We start from the raw sequence: 24,441 nt of genomic DNA, 5'->3' as shown, positions 1-24,441 counted from the left end.
CACGCGACCAACCACGCAAGTGGGCAATTCGTCAAACGTGTAGTCATTGCTTGAGTAAATCACTTCGTAGGCTTAGTCACCTTCCTTTTTTCGTCGCTGATGTTGCCACAAAGAAACCGTTTTAGGTGCTACATTTGTGGCAGGAGCAATCAAGTTTTGGTATGATCATTATCCATGTAAATGATATGTGTCGTTTATCCTACAAATTATATCGCGTGACACCAGTGGCACCGTAGCCTATAAGCTACAATCTTGAACCTGTCCGTATGAACTCCATTGTTCTTGCTGAATTTTGGAACAAAAATTCAAGGGCCTTTAGAGCACCTTTTAAGGATGGGCCGACGTCTTTACTGGGATGTAATACACAGTTTTCACAAAAATATTTATAAGCTACGGGTATCACACGAGAGAATACATGGGGACTGCACAATAGTGATCCGTTCACTAATTCATCCGTGACTGATGACTCCTAAACGTTAAAGATCATAAGATGAATGGAATGAAAGGAAGGTGGATGAATACAACATGGGGCACCATTCATTTCATGCATTCCTGGTTTCCGCCGCTGATTCCTATTGCAATGAGTGTGGACACCTGTGGTTTCGAATCTATAGTTCTGACTCCGGAAAAGTGGAACTTGCACTAGCAGCTCCACAAGAATAAGAAAAAGATTACTGATCAAGAGTTTTCAAGCAGTGTGGGAAAATTCCAGAGTTTTCCATACCCTGAAAATGGCATTTTCAAATAATTCCGGGGCATTCAAAAATTTCAAGGACCGACCAGCGGGAACTATGTACATCTGTCACACAATCCAGATCAGACAACCGTGACAATATTCCAGAACAGGATTGAATTATGTGAGACTGGAGGCTTGCAGAAGTGTCCACATGTCACACAGCATTTTACCTTTCATATGGGATCACTAATAGAGGATTGTACAGGAGATGTTACTCACGCTGCACTCACAGAATTTCAGCAGGTGATCCGAGAGCGATCAAGTCACCAGAGCAGAGTTTCACTTACGAGTTTCCTGTAGGCATGACGCTAACGCTTCTAAATTTAACTCCATTTCCTGACGCAGGCTTACATAGTGAATATAGGAAACCAAACCTTAAGCAGGTTCTTCCTGCAAAAAGCTGCCACTTGGGATTAGTGCAATATAATTTGGTGACTCATTTAGTAAAGAATGCATGAATGTCACTACGCTTGTGATACTTTTGTTAAGCAGACGGATAGACTGCTCCGAGCAGGTTATAATGGTAATGTAATTGAGTGCAAGCTCCTCTCACAATTTCATATTCGACCAAATGGGGCGCTGCGTACAAAGAAAGTATTGTTATCCCCTTTAACTACGGGGTTCTGCCAAACCCCTGCGCCAAAAATGTTACGTTTAGCTCATTTGGCCTTGTGGTTAGCTAGGACAAAACCATCCCATACTCTAATTTACCTGCATGATCGTAAAAAACTACAAGGTTTGTCGCTGCAACAGAACCAGTAACTCCGAAACAACTTAGAAGCGTTTACCCCCCAGAATATGGGCAATTGTATTAGTGTCACATCTATTTATCCAACACTCGTTCAGACAAGTTCTTTCAATGCTTGTGGTTGTTCCCGGACAATTGCTCACCAGACATTTGTTCACTCCCCAAAGGCTCAAGGTGGACAAATGCTCACGAACTGTATCATCCAACTGTTATGTTGGCACTTTATTTGTCATGTTCCGTGACATGTAAAGCAGCGCAATTATTTCCATAAATATATTCAGTTATTGGAAATGAATGACTCAACTTGCAAAATCCAAGTGCATCTGATGAGGAGCTTGTTTCTTGAAGCTCGTTTCAAGTCGTTTCTGTATAGCTGTCATACAAATGCAAATACAACACAAATACGCTTAGTACAAGTAACTATGGTTATAGTTTATTGTTTAACACGTGCACACTGAAGATTTTTCCGTTTGCTTCAATGCGTTTCATGTATACTTCAGCAGCGACGTACAGTGAGAAGCTAATCCACATTGCCTTACGGGATGACTTCATAGCTTATTCGTACGGGAAGTGGAAATTCCGTGGTGGTTGAATCTGAGAAAGGCTATTTTGAAGTTCATGTCTCTAGGAGATCACCTGATTCATGTATGCAAGGTTGAGTTCTTCCCTACAGACTAGGAACAGTGGAAGGTTCCTGCCCCATTTCTTGTGAAAGGTGAATGCCCGTGGATAGTCTCGGAAAATTTTGGGTTCAATACCTCAAAAAAAAAAAAAAAAAAAACAAGGACAAAGAAAAGTGAGCCGTGACCATACCTATAAAAGGTTAAAGTATCTGAAAGCATCCAGGGTACAGACAACATTGATTATGGAAGTCATTACCTCTACCAGGGGAAAACCGAACCTTCTTTGGACGGTTATCAATATGTCAGAAGGTCACTAAAAATGACTGGATTCACTGGCAGTGTAAGTTCCAAAGAAGCAGAAACGGCAAGGGAGCCCTCACGAGGAAACGAAAGTGTTAGGGTGGGCTCTTTGCTATTTTACATTGAGGTGAGCAATTGTCCGGCTTCAGCATTTCAATGGTGAGCAACCGTCCGGAGAGCAACCGTCCGGAGAGCAAATGTCTGGTGAGGAATTTTCTGTGCCCTGCTTGTGGTTGACCTAGTTTCTGTCCCTTTTTCCCATAACTTTCATTCAAACTTTTCCTCTTCTTTTGCCCATGCTTTGCTGTAATATACCTGCTGCATTTGTGCAAATTAAATGTTTTGCTGCTTTCAGTTGGATGTGTTGAGTCTTGTTTTTTCTGTACGCCAACACACAGGCTTTTATTAGTACAGAATTGCATAGAGAGTATGTTTCAACTGTGGAATGATAGCAAGCAGCACTTGCAGAAAGTAGGAAGCATACTGGGTCCAAAGTTGGAGGAAATTAGGATGCAAGAAGCAGTTTGTCACTACGTGATACATTTGTGCAAGGAGTTAATGCTGTGAATAACTAGGAAGGGGGATGTTCACAGAAGAAAATTCTGAAACTTTAAGTGGTGGCTCTTGATACTTGGCATCTCTGGATCCATCATGGCACATGTATCTTCTGCATTTTTCTGTATTTCACATGTTAGTTTATGGAAGCCAGCTTGCTGACTGAGCTTTTAGTCTGCAAAGTAGCACAGGAATCGTTGCATTTAATTCTCTCACTTCACGAGACATGCAAACACTGACGGCCCAGAATGTTAGCCGAGGAGAAGAACCTCTGACTAATAACCTAATTATTACTATATTTAAAACATGTTCCAGAATAGGTGGCAGTGCCTTATGTGCACAAGATTTTTCACAATTTGAAAAGGATGGAAGGCAGGTATCATGCGCTGGCTGTGCGGCCTAATTGCTGACAAAAAACAAACTGTCGGGCGGGATAAAGCACATCCGTTAAGTATGTCGAATGCAAAATTGTGACATATAGCATTCCCCTCTCTTGTATTAAGACATATAGGGCAAACCGGAAGATCTGTCAAATTGTGGGAGTACGCAACTTCTTTCACCCTTTCAATGGACAAGCTGAGCGGATCAGCAGTTATCTCATTAAAAATGCCATGAACGAACTCAGGTTGTCCACAAGCATTTTCTCTATTTCTCAACAACACGGTGAACTTAGCTCGTGTGGCTTGTTTGTCTCTTCGAAGATAGGCGGCAGTAACCTAAAAATTTTGCTTTTTTGGTCACTTGTCACTAAAACAATGAGGCAGACGAGGGACGAAAAGGTATTCCCTCTGAACACGTGGCTTTCCATTGTAAAGCATGTGGCTCCTCTTTTTATATTAATTCAACACTGAATAAGAGGTACTCTGGCTAAGTGCACAAAAACTTAGCTGAAATCTGATGTAGGTGAGTAAAACAAATATATCTTCAACCATATGATTTACATATCTATGACTCAGACAAGGAAAATGATTGCTTGATGACAAGCAATGACCAAGATTAAAGTTTCTTCAACATCAGCCTCACTCAAATTTGTAAGTTGCAATTCCTGAACAGAGGAAGAAGAGAAAAAGCCACACTCCACAATAGCGACCGAAGGCTGGACTGGAAGAATTACTGTGCGGATGCACCACAAATACAGGTCACATATGTAGAGAAGTCCAGATTGTGTAAAGGTAGGGAACGTTCAGACATCACAATCCAACCAGACGAGTGACACTGCACTTCGGGTGTGCAAGGGTATTTGCACACCTACTTTCCAACATCCCTTTCCAACATCTTCCACAGGAAACTCGCCTGAGCACGGACTCTCACATCAGCGGTCTTGAGTGCTTGGAAAACACTGGGAATATGGTTGAAGCAGGCCAGGGGTAGAATTGCAAGATATCAAAGGTGCTCTCACATTGTGGAGCAGAATGTCACAGCAGAAGTTCAAGCACACTGCCACGGCACGGCACAAAGAAAAATATAATGAAACATGCGGTGTGAATGTGCTCATTAGGATGTTTACTATTTTCAGGGAAATGTGTACGACGACACTGTTGCGCTGAAAGCTGAAGAATTCTGAATGCAAGTTGATCAAAAACAACCCAGTAAGCAAAGTATTCCTTTGCCTTTTCAAACGGGACTGCTAACAAACAGGAAGGACGAAAACATGGCTGCGCGATGCGGGCACGCATTACCAACTAAATACTGTAAATGTATTTTTATTCGCAATGTATTAATTTTCGCGAATCGCGCATTCAGTCATTTGCAAAATTATTCGCCAGTATTTAATTTCGCGATTCCAGGGCCATTTCCTTTCGCAGGATAAACGTCAAGCTGTGTTCGCAAGTACAAGTTTTCGCGATGTTTTAGCAGTCGCGAAATTCGCGAAAATTAGTACATCGCGAATAAAAATACGTTTACAGTATATTGTAAACACACGAGGACCGCTATACGCATCAATGAACGCCCTCTTTCACCCAACCACTCTTGTTAATCCTGTAACCCGATGACCACTGTAGCTCTTATTGCATGAAACTGACAGACTAAGAGCTCACAGAGTCTTCCCTGCCTGCACTTATAAACCTTAATTTTTCTACAGAGAAGTTACGTCTTTCCAATCATTTATGTGGCTGATACAATATGAGAGCCTTTAAATTTTTTTAACTTGTCCCCTGAACGACGAAGCAGCACAACTTATCAAATGCTTTCAAACACACAGGCCTGTGTGAGAGACTTTGTCACATTGCCTTCGGGCCCTTAGCGTATTAACAATAAATAAATTAAGAACGACCCTCTTTCTCGACCAATCTGTGGCGCTCCGTGATCCTCACGTTCACACGGCACCCCGTTATACCTATGTGTAATTCTCCACAGGAAAAAAGGGAAAGTGATACAATGGCACATGGCCCACATCTGTACTTAGGTGTCGCCCCAAACACTTTTTTTTTTTGTCTCCTTGTTATGACGACGTTGTTATGACAGCTCAAATACCAAGGAATGTGATACTGAAAATGTCACTTGCACATGCCCACACCCACCCATCATCCTGAAATAAAGTTGTTGTTGTTTTGCAGATGTACTGATAGAGTGCTACACGCATGTCGAACATTTTTCAAAATCTTTTTTTTTTTTTTTGATTGGGTGTTAGCGCCGCGAAGCAACTGTGGCTATGAGCGACGTACAGATGTGGACAGACGGAGAGAGGATAGCAGGAAGGAGTGGGGGACAGGGGGGTTAGTATGCGTCCTGGGCCGACTTCAGGGGGAACTGTGCCGACATTCGTCTGGAAAGTCTTCGGAAAACCCAGGGAAAACCTCAGACAGCACAGCCGGCGGTAGGATTCGAACCCACCACCTCCCAGTCTTCAGCACGACCTTGGTTACCACCAACGAGCGGACGCCTTAGCCCACTCGGCCATGCCGCTGGTTTTTCAAAATCTCATTAACTAGACTACAATGTGGGAAGCAGACAAAGTCACACGGTCAGTGATGTGGCTTTTCCACCTCCTTTTCGTTTGTGTAGGGTAACAGAGGTTTTAAAATAGACTGACATGAATCATGTGCAGGAAATTAGTATATTATTAGGGAAGATTTGGTTCATAATGTGTGTATGTGTGTGTGTGTGTGTGTGTGTGTGTGTGTGTGTGTGTGTGTGTGTGTAGATATCGTGCAAGAAGTTTGAAAAATATAAATGACAGAAGAAGAGAAATAAGACTACAAGTGCTGTGCCTTATCAATTTTTTTCTGTTATTGTACTGTAACTCACTGTCTTTTTAATTTCTGTTACGTAAAATTTATGATGCATGGCAAATTTGGTTGGTCAGAATGTTGTACGGCATGCTAACGTAACGACGGATGAAAGTAGACGGAAAATCACATGGTCAGTGAAGTGACATTTCCATCTGCTTTCTTGTTTTGACGGCATAACTAAATTTTAAAATATATGATGTTACAAAAGTAACTTCGATGTATACTACTAGAATGCTTACTGCTTTTTGAAAATGTGCTCATTTGTTGTGTGATGAGCTAAAATAATTATACATGAAAGCTGACGAAAAATCACGTGGTAGGCAACATTGCTTACCGTACTTCATTCTGTTTTTACTGAAATTTTTAAAATATCATGCTACATAAGTCACTTGCACATGCGTTACTGGTATTCTTAACGCGATGTCACACTAGGATGAATTCTAATCGGCCAACTGCCGATCTCAACACGACACTGACTGACGACGACATCAACCGTCAGCTGACATTAAATGGGCCCATTTCAAAGTCAAACTAGGACGACAACAATGCCTGATACAAATAACTCAAAGTGTCGGCCTAGTGTAACCGGAAACACAGGTAAATCTGCCAACAAAACCGAGGAAAACACAAGTTGGCCAATCGTTACGCCAGTTTTGGAGCCTGTCCGATTTTTTGTGCAGACATGAAGAGCCGGTGCGCAATTTCTACAAATTTTCCAAGTTTTGCAAAATGAGAGAGAAATTATAGGAAATTATGTTGTACAAAACAGGGGCAAGAGTGCCCTGTTGAAAATGCCCTGCTCTTGCAGGGTGCAATAAGTTGGAGTGAGAACGAATCTCATGCGAGAAAAAGTGGACCATGGCCTGGGTACAGTGCGCTCGCACGGAGTACAGTCGGACTGTGCCAGAACACACTCCAAAAGCAGAGACCAGAATACAATGGACGCGCCTCTCTGCCTTCGGCTCTTTTGAGTTCCCGCCTTTATTTGCTGCAATCTAGTGGAGAAAAGCAGAATCACGTGACAGGACATGCATCCTCAAAAAGGGTCCTAACGTGTGTAACTCCGAGTGTGAGAACAGCTTTCGGATTGTCTGTCTGTTTGCACGGTGTCAGATATGGGTGAAACAGAATTTTCATTTGACGACAAAATAACTACTATTCACACCACAGCTACCAGAACTATGGAGCGTAAAACATGCTAGTTACTATCAGGGAGCAGTCAAAGAAAGAACGATCGTACAGTAAAATGTACGACAACCTGGAAGGATGATTCAGTGATAAGTTCAAAATTATCCAAATGTCATCCTTGTGGTTTAAGAGTTTCCACGAGTGTTGGACTGCCCCCGCAAATTCAGTTGATCTGTGCAGGAGCGATTGCTGATGCACTGTCGTTTGTCTGAACGGTGTTACTGGAATCGAAGTCTGTGTATTGTTCGCATTATGGAGAACAGAATCAGCAGAACAATCTGGTGTCGGTCGCTCTTTTATCATGCGTTGGTGTCACTGCAAGTGAGATTGCACGGCCGACTCCAACAAAAACGGCTTCGCCCACAATGTTGGCCAGATATCGTCATTGCACAGTCGTAATGTGACACGGCCTTCACTGATTTGAGAAAAACTGGTTAACACAATGTTGTGTACCAGAATGAAATAATTCTGGATGAAGGCAAACGAAAAACCACGTGGTCCGTGACGCGACAATTGTGTCTTTATAGGCTACAGAAACCTTTGAAAAAACCGTTACAATGTCACATGAATGTACATGTGCTTTTCACTGGAAGATTTGTTTGATTAGAGCATCATGTTTATGTTTGATGTTTATGTTTGACGTTTAATGGTTCAACAACAAAGAGCATCATGCGACAAGCTAAATAATAATGATGTATGGAAGTAGCTGAAAAACCACATTGTTGATGACAAGACACTTACGCTTTTCTGTTTTGATAGCACACGTGAAATTTCAGATTATAATGTTGCACGAGTCATTTGCACACGATTACTAAGGTTCTCACTGTTTTCAGAAAATTTGGTTGATAAGACTTGTGTGTGAAAAGCTAAAATAGCTGAGTGAAAGTAGACAGAAAACCACGTGGTCAGCAACGTGACTTTCCCGACTCCTTTCTGCCTTGATTGAGTAACTGAATACTTTTTTAAATGTGATGCCACTAAGTGACATATGTATGACTTGGGTGCTTATAGCTTTTGGAATGTTTTGTTAATTAGAATGTGTGACAAGCTGAAATAATTATGCACAAGAGCAGACGGAAAGTCACATGGTCAGTGATGTGACTTTTCCGCCTTTTTTCTCCCCTGATATAACAAATTCTAAAGACGCTGTGTTATACAATCCACTTTCACAAGCATCAGTAAGGGGCTTTTTGGAATATTTGTTTGGTTAGAATGCTGCTAATGACAAACTAAAATAATTATGAATGAAGCAGCCAGAAAATCACATGGTCAGAGATGTGAGCTTTGGACCTGCTTTCCATTTTCATTGGGTAAATGAAGTTCCATATGTATGACATTACACAAGTCGCATGTGTGCGCCACTAAGATGTCTGTAATTTTGAATTTCAAACACGTCTAGTGTCATTTACTTGCTTCTTGAATGGCTTTTTTTCATTCATATACATATATGTGTGTGGATATATATATATGGATGCAAGCAGACAGGAAATCGTATGTGGTCAGTGATGTGACTTTTCCAATTGCTTTCTGTTTTGACAAAATCATGAAGAACAAGTCAGATTTACATGCATCACCAAGGTGTCTACATTTGCTGGAATATGTTGTTGATTAGAATGTTGTTGCTACCAGCTAAAATAGTAGGGGTGGAAAGCAGGCAGAAAATCACATGGTCAGTGATGTAATTTTTCTACCTGCTTTCGGTTTTGGCAAGGTACTTGACATTTTCAAAATGCAATGTTACCAGTGACGGAACTGACAAGCTGCTGCCTCGAGCAGCTCTTGGAACAGTAAAAATCCTGTTTTGTAGCAGCTTTTACAGTCCATTGAGCAGAGTATACCAACTCCTAATTTCCTTGCATATGGTGTAAGCACTGTTGTACGTCACAAACTTGTTCGCATATGATTACGTAAAGCACTAGCCTGGTGTGCTATCATGCAACTAAATAGAAAACGTTCCAATGCAAAAAACATAGGAAAGAGAAAGGACAAAGCACTCTATTTTACATGAAACATTAGAACATACAGCTAGAAGTATCATTTCTTACAGTTTCACAGGGCTTCAAGGTTTGAAAGAGTTGGAGCGTGAGGAACACATTCGAGTGCCGTCGCATTTCGAATACGGTGACAAAGAAGGCAGGATTACGCGCATGAAATTATGTACACCAAATCATATGCACTCATGAGACTCATTCTTTATTAGGAATTAGATAGTGTGTATCACTTTGCAAGTTAGAACTTTGCTACATGTGTCTCTAAGTGTCTCTGTATAATGTGTATACTGTGTCTCTATAAAGTGTCTCTTTAAGCTACATAAGTCTCTTTGTATGCACGGTGAACACATGTCAGGCCTTTCAATCAAATATGAGGTATAAAAAAGATGCCATTGCTTTAGTTATTTTAGAATACCGAATAATTGGGTGTCAGACGTGAAAATCAGTACAAGTCGATCACAGCCAGGACCGGCCGAAATGCGAGCCAAACGGGAAGGCTCCTGATTGGTCGACTGGCATGCATTAAGTCGTATTTCCATTGGTCATGTTCCGAATGTTGTGTGCATTATTTCAAACTATGGGCTCCACAGAGAGCTGTTGGGGCCTGCTGATACCACGGAACGATTCTTCGGAGAAGCATCACCACAACGGAAAGAGCAACCGTACAAGTTTCAGTTTCGTTTTCACCTCTATTGCACGTCCGGCAGTCCCTTTTGGAGCAAACATGGTGCAATAAGTCAGAAAAACACGCGTTAGTAGCAGCTTGTAGCAGGATCCGCTTTTTGGCGCAAATGGCGCAGCAGCCCCATCACTGAGTTACATACAAGAGTTGCACAAGTGTTACTAAGGTGCTGCACATTTTCTACATATTTTGTTAGTTAGAATTGTCTGCGGCAAGCAGAAATAACTTTGGATGGAAAGCAGACAAAAAAAATCACGTGGTCAGTGATGTGACTTCTCCACCTGCTTTCTCCTTCAACAGGGTACCAAAAATATGGAATACCATAGTTTAACAGTGTGTAACGCACACTGATGCATGATACATACCCTCCAAAATTAGCAGAATTTAAAAAATGCCTGTGGTGTATCACACACATCAATACATGACGCGCACCGCGGAGGTGAAAGTACCGGCACTGATAGCCAACAAAAGCTGTAATCTCTACATTGCAGTTAGTATCCACAGTAATCCATGTGCAATGACTTTATGACTGACACAATGTTTAATCGGGACATTCAAACTCTGATCAGACAGAGCAGGAGTCATAGCAAATATCGGTCTCGTCATCGTTCTCTGTTCGGAGTACTAAAAGCGATAAAAACACACGGAGAGGACAAAACACACAGGCAGCGCACTAACAACAAAGGCTTATTCACACAAATGACTTAAAACCACACAGAAATTCCGTTAGGCCAATCGACATGTTGCTGACACAACCTTCTGTTTGGACTAACAGACAAGGAGAGGGAATTTCTGCGGTTTTAAGCGATTTGTGTCCGCGAATGAACCTTTGTTGTTAGTGCGTAACCTGTGTGTCTCATTCTTTCTGTGTGTTTTTAGCACTTTTAGCACTGAATGGAGTAGGACAAACAGGCCCAGTTCAACATTTTAGGTTTCTCCGTTTCTCTTTTTTTGCCTGTTCTGGTTGGTTGGTTGGTTGAAAAAAGAAAAATTCTATTATTCTGTCTCCCATTCCTTCTCAGCAACGCCAGTCATCTCACATGAGTTCAGAATTACAGACACCTCGGCAGCGTCCCGTGATTCCTGGATCCGCTTCGCTACTTCTGTCTGATACCTCTGTCCACTCTTGGTGTAATCATGCTCGTCGACTATCATCCCGTTTTCCCCAACTTCCCCAATGGCACTAAAACGAATTAGTAACTGCTATGTTAAACGTGATCAATAAATATTGTAATAAATAAATAATAAATAAATAAATTCTCCTTGCAGAATGAAAGATGCCATTAACTTGAAACCAACACAAATGGAACAGGATTCATCCGTTCCATCGTTCGTGACGCAAATCACAAATGAAGCAACCGATGCCACAACCGCGCTTTTTACCATGTATAACATGCACGTTATACAGCAGAAAATATGGTATATGATGTTACATAACAAGTCGCTTACACATTTGTCGCAAGTCAGTGTGCGTTTTCTTTGAATGATTTGTTGATTGGAATGTTGCTGTGACAAGCAGAAATAACTGAGGATGAAAGCAGACAAAAAAATCACACGGTCAACAACATGATTTTTCCACCTGCTTTCAATTTTGATAGCATAACTGAATTTTTGAGACACACGATGTTACAAGACACTTGCACATATGTCACAAAGGTTTTTTTTGGAATAGTTTGCTAACTGGAATATTGTTATGACAAGCTAAAATAATTATGGCTGAAAGCAGAAAGAAAGCCACATGGTCAGTGATGCAACTTTTCTGCCTGCTTTCTGTTTTGATAGGGTAATGGACCTTTTTCACAATGGCCTATGCGTATGACCTTGAGGCGCCGGGGAGGACTATCTCCGCCTACACTAGATGGCGTAGTATGGGGACGACAGAAGTGGGGACCAGTGGGGAGACCGCGCGAATAGCCAGAGCTTGTTGGCCCCACTCCGGACCAGTTTCGGTCCTTTGTGCTACCCACGTGGATTTTTTTTTTGACGCGCGATGAGCATGGTTCGTTGGAGAGCCGCTAGGATACGGCGCGTATGTAAAAAAGGTCCATTAGAATTTTAGAACTATGTCACGGAAGACATTTGCACGTGTCACAAAAATGTGATTCCTTTTCCTGGAATATTTTGCTCACTAGAATGTTGTGTGAAAAGCTAAAATAATTATGGATGATAACAGACAGAAAATCATACAGTCAGTGACGTGACTTTTCCACTGACATTGTTTTGATAGGTACATTTCAATTTCAAAACGTGATGTTAGATCATTTATTTTTTTTTAGTTCCGTGTTAGCCCCGCATTGCAACTGTGGCTACGAGCGGCGTACAGACGCAGACAGATGTAGAGAGGACAGCAGGAAGGAGTGAGGGATGGAAGGGGGGCTAGTAGACAGCACAGCCAGTAGTAGGATTCGAACCCACCACCTCCCAGTCTTCAGCACGACCTTGGGTACCACCACCGAGCAGGACGCCTTAACCTGCTCGGCCATGCCGCTGGTGATTTTGTTTGTTTGTTTTGGATTTTTAAGGCACGAGGACAACTATTGGCCAAAGATGGTGATGATGTTAGATAAGACACTTGAACATGTGTTACTAAAGTTCTTCCCTCCTTTGTATCGTTGATTAGAATTGTCTGCGACAAGCAAAGGTAATTACGGATGAAAGCAGACAAAAAAATAACAGGGTCAGCAATACAACTTCTCCATCTGCTTTCTGTTTTGATAGGGTGTTTGAAATTTAAAAAATATGTTACAGAAGCCACTTGTACATGTGTCACAAATGTGCTTAATTTTCTTGAAATATGTTGTTGATTACAATGTTGTGTGACAAGCTAAGGTAATTAGGGACGAAAGCAGACAGAAAATCACATGGTCAGTGATGAGACTTTTCTGCCTTCTTTCTGTTTTGATCAGGCAAATGAAATTTTAAGCATACAGTGCTGCATAAATATTACTAACCAGGCTGCTTACTGTTTCTGAAAATTTTGTGCATTAGAAAGTTGAGTGCCATGCAAAAATGATTATGCAGACAGAATCTTATGATCAGTGATGCACTTTTTGGATCCCGATAGCCCTGTCCTGTGCAGCATCGAGCATGCACAGATGTGATCTCAAGGTAAGTCCCCATATGGAGACACGGTATGGAAACTGAGGATGTACCAAAGCATAGTACAGATTGAGTAGTAATTAGTTTGACTTTCCACTTAGCATTAACACTTGTACAGGGCATAAACTGTGATTTACAGCAGTATCTCTTGGCATGATTAATTAACCTGGACAAGTACCCCGACTAAAGTGCAATTTCTTAAGAGTTAACCTGAAAGGACTCCTTTTACTATTTCCCCCTCAAGATTATGCTTTTCCTTTATGAATTTTAAATGCTGAGTAATCCTCGGGGTTCTGGAAGAAAGACATTTGTTCCAAGAGTGTTAGTTCTGATGGCTGAGTTCACACATTCAGCAAATATGTCGTAAGTATCGGCGACTCATGTAGGATATTGAAAATGGTACCCGAGTCAGTGTTGTCTGCATTACGAACAAAATTCTGAGCACTAAAAGGTACAGACTTCGTCTGTTTCTCACTTACAATAGTGAGTTTTGGGGCTGGCTGATAGAGAGAAATGACTTGAAATGTCAATTTGAATAAGTTCCATTTCCGACAATTCCGTATGTGGTTAAGTAATGTAGGCCAAATAAGTGTGATTCGTATAGGTGAACTAATCAGGTGAATTGGGTGGAATAGGTAAACTAGCCCACGGTCTAGTGAGGCAGCTCATTACTGAACAAACCGAGCAATGGTCATAAAAGATATTAATGTTAATGCCATCAATAAGAAACAAAGATTTGTTTTCCCAAAACAGCTTATGTGGCGAGTGTTCAAAGGCCAATACAAATTCAGCATGATAAACGACATGCATCTCCGCTGTCACTGACATGCAGTAAGCAACGTAAGCAAAAAGTAGAGAACAAAGAAAAGTGGGGGAAAAAAAATAATGGAACTCATAACTGTCTGGTCTCAAAAGTAAAGGAGGTATCACTGAAGGTGAAACAAACAATGCACTGTTCATTCACATTAAACCCTGGAAGTGAGGAACATGAATGACAACAGAATGTGACATCCATCTCGTCCCCTATGTCCCTCGATCTCGGATTAACAGGAATACTCATGAGCAACGAAAGAAGGAAGTTACTGAAAAGGGTAGCCAGCTGTAGGACTCGAACACACATCTTCTGGGTTGCCCGTCATTGCCGGTCTCATGAGCAACTCCCTTGCTTCCTCGACGCTGCATTTACAGTATAGTTTCTGCAGAGTGATACTGAGCTCTGTGACAAGGACGCTGGGTGCGTCGTCTAGACTAGACCCTGCATTCTGATACTGTTCAGGATACTTCCTACAATATTCTGGAAAAATGTGCTTCCCACAAAGATGCATATGAACATAGGAAGGAGGAGGTGGTCAACAGAAACAGATGCTCACAAACAGAACCAGTGGTATGACGCCTACATTTCCCAACGACTAACTGATGCGACGTGGCCAGAACCACAGTATAGGTTGGAAATGATGAGCAAGTGTCCAATGTCAAATCAGAAGACACCAAGGCAGCCATTCTTCTCCAATGCATGTGGTAGTTCCAGCTAGCTCCAGAGCACTGTAAGCAACATGAGGTTGTCCAAGGAAGAAAAGGAGGACAGCGAGGGCACGTCTTTCATTTATCATTAGTGCAATCTGAGTTCCACACCAAAAGCATGCTGGTGTGCGAGGTTGAAGGGATTATTTTGGAAAAATTTACATCATGAGAGCTCAGTATGTGTTCTATTATCTTTTTAAGAAACACTAGCTCAGGGCGTGTTCCAATACCCTGGTTAGACAGCTTCATGGTAGTCTAACCAGAAGCGCCGCCATGTCGAGTCTCTTTCAAATTTTCACCTAGGCTGCTGGTAAGACACCTCGTCTCATCCGCACCGATGCAGACTAGCTGTGTAGACTAGCTGAGAGCATCCACGGAAATTGTCACGCGCGTTGCAGATATCGAAATTTCCACATCTTGTGAGTTTGCAGTGTTTAACTATAGGTCGCACATACTGATATCTCAGCGTTAAATGACAGACTGCGACTTTTAATGAGGCGCAGGGTGTAGTTCCTGTGTCGTCTGACAGATGGGGGGCGTGGCGCAGTCTTTTAGAAATCTGCTCCCCTGAGATGTCGACCTAGCTGTCCAGTTTGACGGCTTCTCATACGTATATTACTAGAACACACCCTTATTGTCTTACTATCTATTACTACCTTAGTAGCTTATTATCTATTACAGTGGTACCCAAGCTGTGGGCTGGGGGTCGCGACACACGTTGCGAGAGGGGTCGCGAAGCGGCCCACAAATTTTAAAAAATACCACGCCATACCCGCTATTCTGCGTTACCAGGAAGCCCGTGGCAGTAGGCCTGGAGGTTTCTCATAAATGCGCTTGCATGCAGGGTACGCGACGCTTTTGACGCATCACACGGTCTCGCTTTCACTTGTGCACGAGGGCCAAAATCTATGTCGTGATGTCCACTCACTCCCACTAAAGGCCACAGCATCTGCGTCTATCGCGGCATACACAGACGCTCCTAGCCTTCGTGGGGCACCGCGCAGGGGTGTCTTCTCGAATTATCTAAGAAAACCATTTCGCATGCGTTGTCGATGAGCGAAACATGCTATTGTGCAGCATGCCGTTGTGCAAGACTTTTTGGCCCAGAGAACTCGCTATGAATGTAACTCCAATAAAATGTCAGTGTATCATTTTGGCTAACATTCATGCGCCGAGATCGGAAGATGTCCGGCATCGCGACAAGGGAAACTGGGAGGGAGGGTCACGACGGGGCAGTCTATATTTTTATGGGCCGCGGGGCGGCGAAGTGTGGGAGCCACTGATCTATTAGTATATCACCATCTGAAACACACAGAGACGAGCACGGCCACAGAGTGCCTGAAAATGTTAAAGCATAAATAACATTTGGATGTTGTTGGATGTCATGCTCACAAACACGTCACACACATGTCAGCAAGGACAGGCACAGAGTGCCTGTCCTTGTCTCTCTCTGTTTCTTCTACATCCCTGCAATTTCTGCACTCCCAAGTTTTTCTAATGTGTTACCAGCAAGCCTGACGTTTTGGGCCTCACCTCCGAGGTCACGCTGTTCTGCACAAGGCTGGTTTTTCAGGGTGTTCTTGTAAATGGAATTAAATTGAAGGGAGCTCTCGTGAATTGTGCTGCGGTAAGACGCTGTTCGGGGAAAATATTTTGCATGGCTTCCCTTGATGGTCTGCTGGATTGATTAAGCAGAGTCTTGAGCAATCCTGTATGTTGTTTCACTGCTCCTTTAACAACAGCTGTGTTCACAGACAATGACTGAAACGTAACAAAGGTACTACATATAAAGTACCCAGATCTTTCCTAGCTTCTAAAAAGCAACTCTGCAGTGGTAAGCAATACATGTATACACCATGCAAATTATAATTTAACAGGAATTAACATGGCCAGTGAGATGCTTGTCCCATCCTTGTTTCTGTTATGACAGTCTAGCTCTTGTAACTAATACAAACTCGCTTGCATATGAGCAGCAGGTTGCACATTACATTGGGGTAGAAAAATGACGCAGGCTGCAGCGTTGTGTGTCAACCTAGGATGATTGTGGATGAGAGCAGACAAAAGGCAAATGACCAGTTATATCTTTTGAGCATGAGCGTTGAAAAATTCTTTCCAGAGCTCCTCGAGCTTTTAAATGCAGGGACTGTCCAATAACACTTGCGCACCAGCTGTCACAGGACACAGATTGAAGACAGGTTAGTTTAGGTGGGGTTAGGTTACAACCACAAGTTAGTGGTTAACAATATTAATGCTTATGATACCCTTGGCTGCAGTTATGGGTGTCAGTGTAGCCAATAATCAAAATTTTTGTATTTTGCAAGATATTTGGTTTCACTTGTGCTACTTAACATTACATGGCGTGAGTCAAGTGTGCTTTGAAGGTACAGGGCACTGTAACATTGCCAGGCTTCGCATTCGTACCGATGCCTTCTGTGAACACACAGTGGCTGATGCTCAGAACAGCTTTTCAGCTGAATTACCGACAAGTTCGAACTCAACATTTCAAGCTGTAGACAGAAGTTCAAACACAGGAAATCATCAGCGTAAGATATAGAGCAAAGAAGAACATGTAGTTTTCCCATGGTGTACTTTACAAACATTAGTGTACTGGCTTCGAGTTATGCAACATGGCGAAACAGCACATACCAAAGATAATGTAGAAGTAAAAAAATGACACATTTCCCTGCTATCTTCCCTACCGTTCCATCGCCTGACAGACGCAATTGGTACCAAAATGTTGTCGCTGACCCATTGCAAGAGGATATTGTGACTCATAATAAAGATGACACCGGCTGAAACACTTTCATACCATCTAAAGTTTTGCTTACACTGCGATGTGTCACATAGTGGCAAGAAAACGTGGCAGCGACGGAGTGCTATGGAAACAGAACCATTAAACCTCTTCACACAAAACACCACTTATTGAGAAATACGGTACGACATTTTGCGGATGGTACAGAGACATGCTGCGTGGGCGGCAAACACCGCTACTGGTTTACTCATCGCTATTGTCCTGGGATAAACTACATCCACAAAACGTAATCTGATTAAATGCAGTATTCTTAAAACTCATTCTAGACGGTATACAAGAATGCGGCCTACGCGCATGATACACCAGAGGAGTGACCGAAAATCGTCAACAACGATATCCTTCCTTTTACGTACAGATATAGAAAACAGAAGACACTTCTCCATATAGACGGCGTAATTTGATTGGCGCAAGCTATGTGTTATTCAAACGAGTATACCTGGGAAGGATTTGGACACCTTTAGATGGCTCACACACGGCACCGCATCTGCGGAGTACTCGCGATCGAAACCTGCGTAGCTACTCCCAAGTCAAGCCGTACCTGTGCGAATACTACACATTCCTGTATTTGTTGTGCGTCGAAGTGAGAATACCGCCATATTATCTGACACAAAATTACGATCTACGATATGAACAGTGGAAAAGATCATTCCGACGGTACAGACCACAGAGTACCATACAGATCCCAGCCGCTGCGTAACAAACAGAAAACATGACAGTACCGTACAGATGTCCTGCTGGCCGAGTACTCGAAGAACGGTTACTAGACTTCCTGGGCCGCAGAAACGCTGAGAATTCACCAAATTATTGCACTTAGCAGACTAGGCCTAACAGGAACTTAACTGGTAAGCAAACCGACCGCCTATCAACATGGCGCTCGCCAATGTGCAAGTGTCCAACTGGCCCATCGCCCAAGTAGTTTTTTACAAATAAACATAGCATAACAAGTCACTGTCTCATTTTTCGTCGCATTGATGTTCGCCGGAAAGTTACGGTGTACATAATCAGAAAGCTATTACTTATATAACGCCGTAAATATCATTTAAAAGCGTTATATGTTACCTCGAAAAGATTGCCGCTTGCAAGTCCATTCTGCCATCTAGTGAAAAATCCGCTAAAGTAGCTGGGACGATCACGTGGGTGACGTGGATGAGTTCAGAAGTTCAAATACCTGCCACGTGGAAATATGCGCTTGATCATCAATAAATTGGCTTAAATTTAATTAGAAGTCGAGAAACGTGTTTGTTGACAACGGGAACAGTTATTTCTATCTCTTTTTAACCTAAAATTTGATGCTTCAACAAGTGACGACCAAAAAACCACAGAAAATTAGGTATTTTCACGGGTGACAGGGCTAAGAAATAAAATACAGTTCTTTCTTTTATCTATATTATCATATCTCGATACCAAAGTCTGACGTTCTACGTCACATCCTGTACACAGTTGCTCGGCTAACCCGTAACAGAAAAAAGAGAAGAAAACAACGGGGACGAAAAGCTATCACATCGCCTAGATACGAGCTCCAGAATGTCGCAACATTTTTCCCTGTACTCAGAAAGAAGAAAAAGAGAGAGTGAAGGTGAACTAGCTATGACGACCAGCAGGGTGGCCAAGTGGTTACAGCATTCACTCGTTGCTGGTGACCATGCCGGCGAGAGAAATTACGGTCCCCGAGGATGGCTCCGGATGAGTCCTGCCCTTGCCCCCCTCCTCACGTCTCCTGGTGTGAGGCCTTGGGTCCTGCGGCCCCCTGAAGAGACCCGGGGCTTTATCGCCGTCTGTAACCCCCCCCCCCCCCCCCCCCACTTCACGCCGGCCCTGCTGGTGACTCTAAGATAAAGACTGGAAGGACTGGAATCCTACCACCGTGCTCTGTGTGAGGTCTTTCCCGGGCGTTCAGGCAGGCCTACCAGACCAATGTCGGCGGCACAATTCCCCCTGAAGTTGGCCCCGGACGCATACCAACCTCCCTGCCTTCCAACTCGTTTCTTCCTCTCTCCACGCTTCTACACCGCTCATATCCACTGTTGTGCTGACGTAAAATTTCAGAGGAATGATGCAGGGCCCGATGTTGACCCCTTTTGGGCAGTAAGAAGCTGCTTTAGGACGACAGAAGAGAGATAGAAACTCAAGAGAACAGGAGTGCGGGGGGAGTTGCAAATTTCCAACTTGTCCACCCCGGAGGCGAGCAGCAGACGCCGGTCCTGGAATGACGTCACTGTCGTTCTTACGTGCCTGACATTCGCCAGTTGATACGTACTTCTTTCATGAAGAAATAGGCAAACCTGACCACCCCAAAACCAATTGATTGGCATTTTCTAGCGCTGGGACATCAATGAGCAAGGTGGGTCTGGTGGTGGTGGTGGAACTGCTTGCCGAATAGTCGGCGACGTTCAGGCGGGCAACGTCTCGACTATCGCATGGGAGAATCGTGCGTCCTGGGCCGCCTTCACAGGGTACTGTGCCGATATTTGTCTTAAACGTCTGAGGAAAACCCAGGAGAAACACCCAGACAGCACAGCCGGCGCCCCGATTCGAACCCCGGTCACCAATGGCTTTTATCTCCAGGCAATTATAATTTCGGTTTCTGGAACGACAACAGAGTTTGAGTGTTCCATGTTCTGTTGTCTGTGTTCGCTTTTATTGTCAAGGCAACAAAGATTTGGATGTTCCTCGCTACCTGCTTACCTGCTTCGTCGCTGTTTTATCTGTGTTCGACGACTATGGTGAAGGGGAAGATGTATCAAATGAATCGCAGCTAGAATGTAAACATACGCCTGAACAGAACACCACCACCAGAAGCAAAGCCTGTTAAAATACACATGAGGTGACGCCCGTATGTGCTGCTTTTGTGACGTTTTCGGTCTTTCTGGTCGGTAATTTGTGGGGTACAAGATTTTTTGGCGGTGAGAGGGGTGAATAAAAGAAGTATTTAAAGAGATTGAAACATTTATTTTACTGAAAAACAAGCTTTCGGACGGAGTCCGTCCTTCATCAGGTGCGATACATTGAACACTTGGTAGAGATATTTATACTAATGTACATGAGAGAAAGGGGACAGCGAATGTGGTGAGGAGGAAATAAAAATTCTTATTAGAGAGGACCGAGGGCGCGAAAAAGAAAATACAAAAGAAAGCGATGTAAGCGGGGTGGGGGGGTCAAAACTGGACAGCTGTTGTTGGCCACACGCGAGTGAGTATCGTCACGACTATAACTGCACTCTTAAACATGAACTTCACCGCACAGCACGCTCGTAACCAACCATCACGGGAGGCGTACGCCTTTTTTGTGACAATTATGAACAGCATAAGTGTCACAAAAAGGCGTACGCCTCCCGTTTTCAACAAATCAGGACAGATAACGATATCATTCGTGATGATGGTTGGTTAGGAGTGTGTAGAGTGTGCTATGTGGTGCCCCCCTCTCAAAACAATCCATGGATCCACCCCTGCCTGCATCTGATGATAGCATGACCTCTGTATAGAGCGGATTTTAAGCAGGACACAGCAATGCCTCTTTTTATCCGTTTTGAGTGTTGGGAATCAAAAAGGAGGAGCCCCTTCTTTGGTTCTCGGGGTATACCGGGTGTTTCAGTTAAATCCCCGGGCTAAATAATTCGCGAACAGGTGCACCAATCGACGAACTTTCTTTTTTACAAGTCTCTGTCCGATACCACCTACACTGTTAAAACAGAACTTCACCACATAGCACGCTCCTAGCCAACCATCATTTCGGATGATATCATTCTGTGTCCTGATTTGTTCAAAACAGGGGGGAGGCGCCTATCTGGGACAAGATAATCTGTCCCAGATAGGCGCCTCCTCCCATTTTCAACAAATCAATGTACAGAATGATATAATTCGGAATGATGGTTGGCTAGGAGCGTGCTATGTGGTGAAGTTCTGTTTTAACAGTGTACAAGCTGCGCACCGTGTGAATGAGTGGGAGGCTGTCATTATTTAAATAAAAATTCAAATGAGTTTCGTAAAAAAACATAACTTCTAAAGCAGGGCGCTATCGGCATTAAATGGCTACTATCCCTTTTGGGACCTTCAGTGGACACCTTTTAGAGAAAAATCTGCCACCGAAGCGGGTCATTCGTTGCAGTAATTAATTGGTTTCGGTTTACATATTTTTGTCGCGGCTGGTCGCAGTGAAGCGCAAAATGACGCCCTTCCATTCCCTTATCCACCAATGAATTATGTCCTTACACCAATGAATTACGTCCTTTTGCGCTTCACCGCGACCAGCCCCGACAAAATATGTAAACCGAAACCAATTAATTACAGGAACAAATGACCCGCTTCCGTGGCAGATTTTTCTCTAAAAGATGCCCACTGAAGGTCCCAAAAGGGGTAGTACCCATTTTAATGTCGGCACAGTTCCCTTACAAGTCGGCCCAGTACGCACATTCCCCAGGGCGTCAGTCGTGACGTTGCCCACATTTGTGAGGCCGACAACGTCGAGCCCTTTCACCACCACCACCACCACCATGGTCACCACCACCTCCAACGGAGGCCTCCTCTATCTAGGTGGAGTTGGGTAGAGGTGATACAGAAAGAAATTGTAGGGTGAGAAGCCATAGCAAAAGAAAGAAAACGGGAATGGCGAACTAGAGGAATTACGGTATATACTTCCTCAGAAGAGATAGAGAAGAAGTTGACAACTGGCGAGGGAGGCTCTGGATGTCTTAACTCCCACCGCCCTGAATTTCTGTCCTCACATAGTGTTTCAAATTACCTCAAGTTGTGTACGTAGCATATGCTGTCCAACAGGAAACGAAGGCTGTCTTCTATATGCATGGGTTTTTGGGGCGTGCACATATTCGGTGGACAACAACAACTTTATTGTGAGATGATGAATGGGGAGTTTCATCGCCAGGGGGATACTGGTGGTGAAGCGGGGAATGAAATAATGAGCCTCTTCACAATAAGGATCGAAATCCTATGGTATCCAGAAAGGTCAAGAGAGCTTTTTGGGCAGAGCGTTGGTGGGCTGGATGTGGCCAGGGACCAAGCAATTTTGTGAGAGAGGGGGTGGGGGGCGAGAGTCTAGGATCCGGAGAGCAGTGCCGTAGCGACGGGGGTGCGAGAGGGGCAGCCGCCGACAGCTCTGCCGGAGAGTACGGTTCGGGAAGGTGGTAGTGTGGGCAATGGAGAAGAATGCGCTCTAGATCTTCTACAGCACTGCAGTGACAGCATTGGGGAGAGTCAACTTGTCTCAAGCGGTAACGCCACTGCGCTGTAAAAGCCACACCAAGGCGCATTCGATGAACTAATGCGGCATCTTGGCGAGAGGTATGTCGAGGCATGCGGAAAGCGAGCGCTGGATCAACTCTGCTGAGCATAGCTGGGGGGAGGGGGGGGGGGGTAATGTCAGCGGTCCATTGGCGGGAAGCCAGGGGAGTCACGAGGCATTGAAGTACGGAACGACGATCGCCTCTCAACAGCGCAATACGCGTCCGTCTCCGAGACGAGAGAGCTGCTTCTGCGCGGCGCTGTCGGCCTGTTCATTCCCTTCGACACCGCAATGGGCTGGAACCCACTGGAGAACCAGCCTGTGTTCTGCTTCGTAGAAAAGGTTGTAAGCCATTAACACATCCATCACCAACGGTGCGGATGAGCCTCGGATGCCAGAATTTTCAATTGCTTGCAGCGCGAGTCAGTGAACACGACCCATTCCCGCGGGCTAAAATCAACGATGTGCCGCAGAAAGAAAAGTATGGCATAGTGTTCCGCAGCTGTGGATCAGGCTTGATGCGAAAGGCGACGTCCTTCCACTGCGCCTTCGGGTGGGATGACGAATGTCGAGGCGGACTTGCCATTTCGAGATGCGCCATCGGTGTATGTTGGGGCAGAGGTAGAAAACTTCGCGTCTACCAGAGCATAAAAATGGGCTCGAAGGACTTGAGGGGTAACCTGACCTCTTTGTTCCAGGAGGTCCGGAAGACGTGTACGAAGGTGGGTGGGTGGCAAGGCAAAGACCAGAGGGCGCCCGGCGATGTGACGTCCTTATAGCTATGAAGCCAGTGAGAGCCTGGCGTGTCCTCTGCGCTACTCGATGGAAATCACTTTCAGGACGGTATCGAATTCTCCTGAGGGTTGGGTGACGGGGAATGTGCGCACGCGAAGGAGGTGCCGAGCCGTTTCACGCTCACGAAGAACTCCACCGGGAAGGATTCGATGGATCATGCCGCCTTGTGCAAGGAACTAGGAAGCTGTGGTTGATCAGCACTGGGACATGAGGCGTTGGCGTAGCCAGAGGGGGGTGGGGGTTAGGGGGTTCCCGAAATCGTACTTTTGGTAGCGCATTTGGGAGAGGGAAACGAGGGGGAAATTCTCCTCTCCCACGTAGGGTCCCCATAGAACCCCTCCCGAAATATTTTTCTGGCTACGCTGCTGACATGAGGTCGTGGTAAACATGGAAGCGAAAGACAACTTGGGATAAGGACGTTGAAAGGAGTCCGATAGGGATGACACCATTTCTCTTTATGCATTCGACGACTTGAACGACAGCAATTTGGATATATCCAAACTGACGCAAGAAGGCGTACGCTCAGAAGCGATAAACGTATCGTTCGTGGTAATGGTTGGCGCGCAGCGTGCTATGGGTGAAGTTCTGTTTTTAGAGTACACTTTCAAACGTAGGAATGGGGTTTGACGCCTTCATAAAGAACAATGGACTAGAACATAAGCAAAAAGGCTCAATGTATGCAAATGCTATAAATCTGGGCAGGTTGACTTGCATATACGAGGTGGTGAAACGCACCAGCACTTGGGCGCGCAAACTGGGATGCGTTAATTGTGCGAATAAATGCGGTAATGCACGCTGGTAATCCACCAGTATAAAAAGATGGATCGGCGACTTCGCTTCAACTCCTGGAGTATCACGAAGCATCCACAGGGTACCTTGTGTCAACAATTCAAGGACTGCTCGATAGCATCCTGTGGTCATCC

At 44.1% G+C, this 24,441-nt stretch overlaps 1 protein-coding gene across 2 annotated transcripts in view; it reads right to left on the bottom strand.

Annotated features, from left to right (window-relative positions):
• LOC135378329 (AP-1 complex subunit gamma-1-like) overlaps positions 1–18,644 on the bottom strand; it is a 77,344-nt gene extending 58,700 nt beyond the window's left edge. The window contains exon 1 of one of the 2 annotated variants that reach the window (XM_064611338.1): positions 18,548–18,644. In XM_064611338.1, coding sequence (XP_064467408.1) covers positions 18,548–18,576 — 29 coding nt within the window. In that variant the 5' untranslated portion in view covers positions 18,577–18,644. Of the gene's footprint in view, positions 1–18,207; positions 18,402–18,547 lie in introns of those variants that run through there. The other variant, XM_064611339.1, reaches the window with a different exon arrangement.
• Positions 18,645–24,441: the final 5,797 nt, after the last annotated feature.

This window comes from Ornithodoros turicata, chromosome 1 (genome assembly GCF_037126465.1).
Source record: "Ornithodoros turicata isolate Travis chromosome 1, ASM3712646v1, whole genome shotgun sequence".
NCBI classification, from domain to species: domain Eukaryota; kingdom Metazoa; phylum Arthropoda; class Arachnida; order Ixodida; family Argasidae; genus Ornithodoros; species Ornithodoros turicata.
Note: the sequence above shows the minus strand (reverse complement) of the source record. Positions and strands in the feature narration are given on the sequence as shown.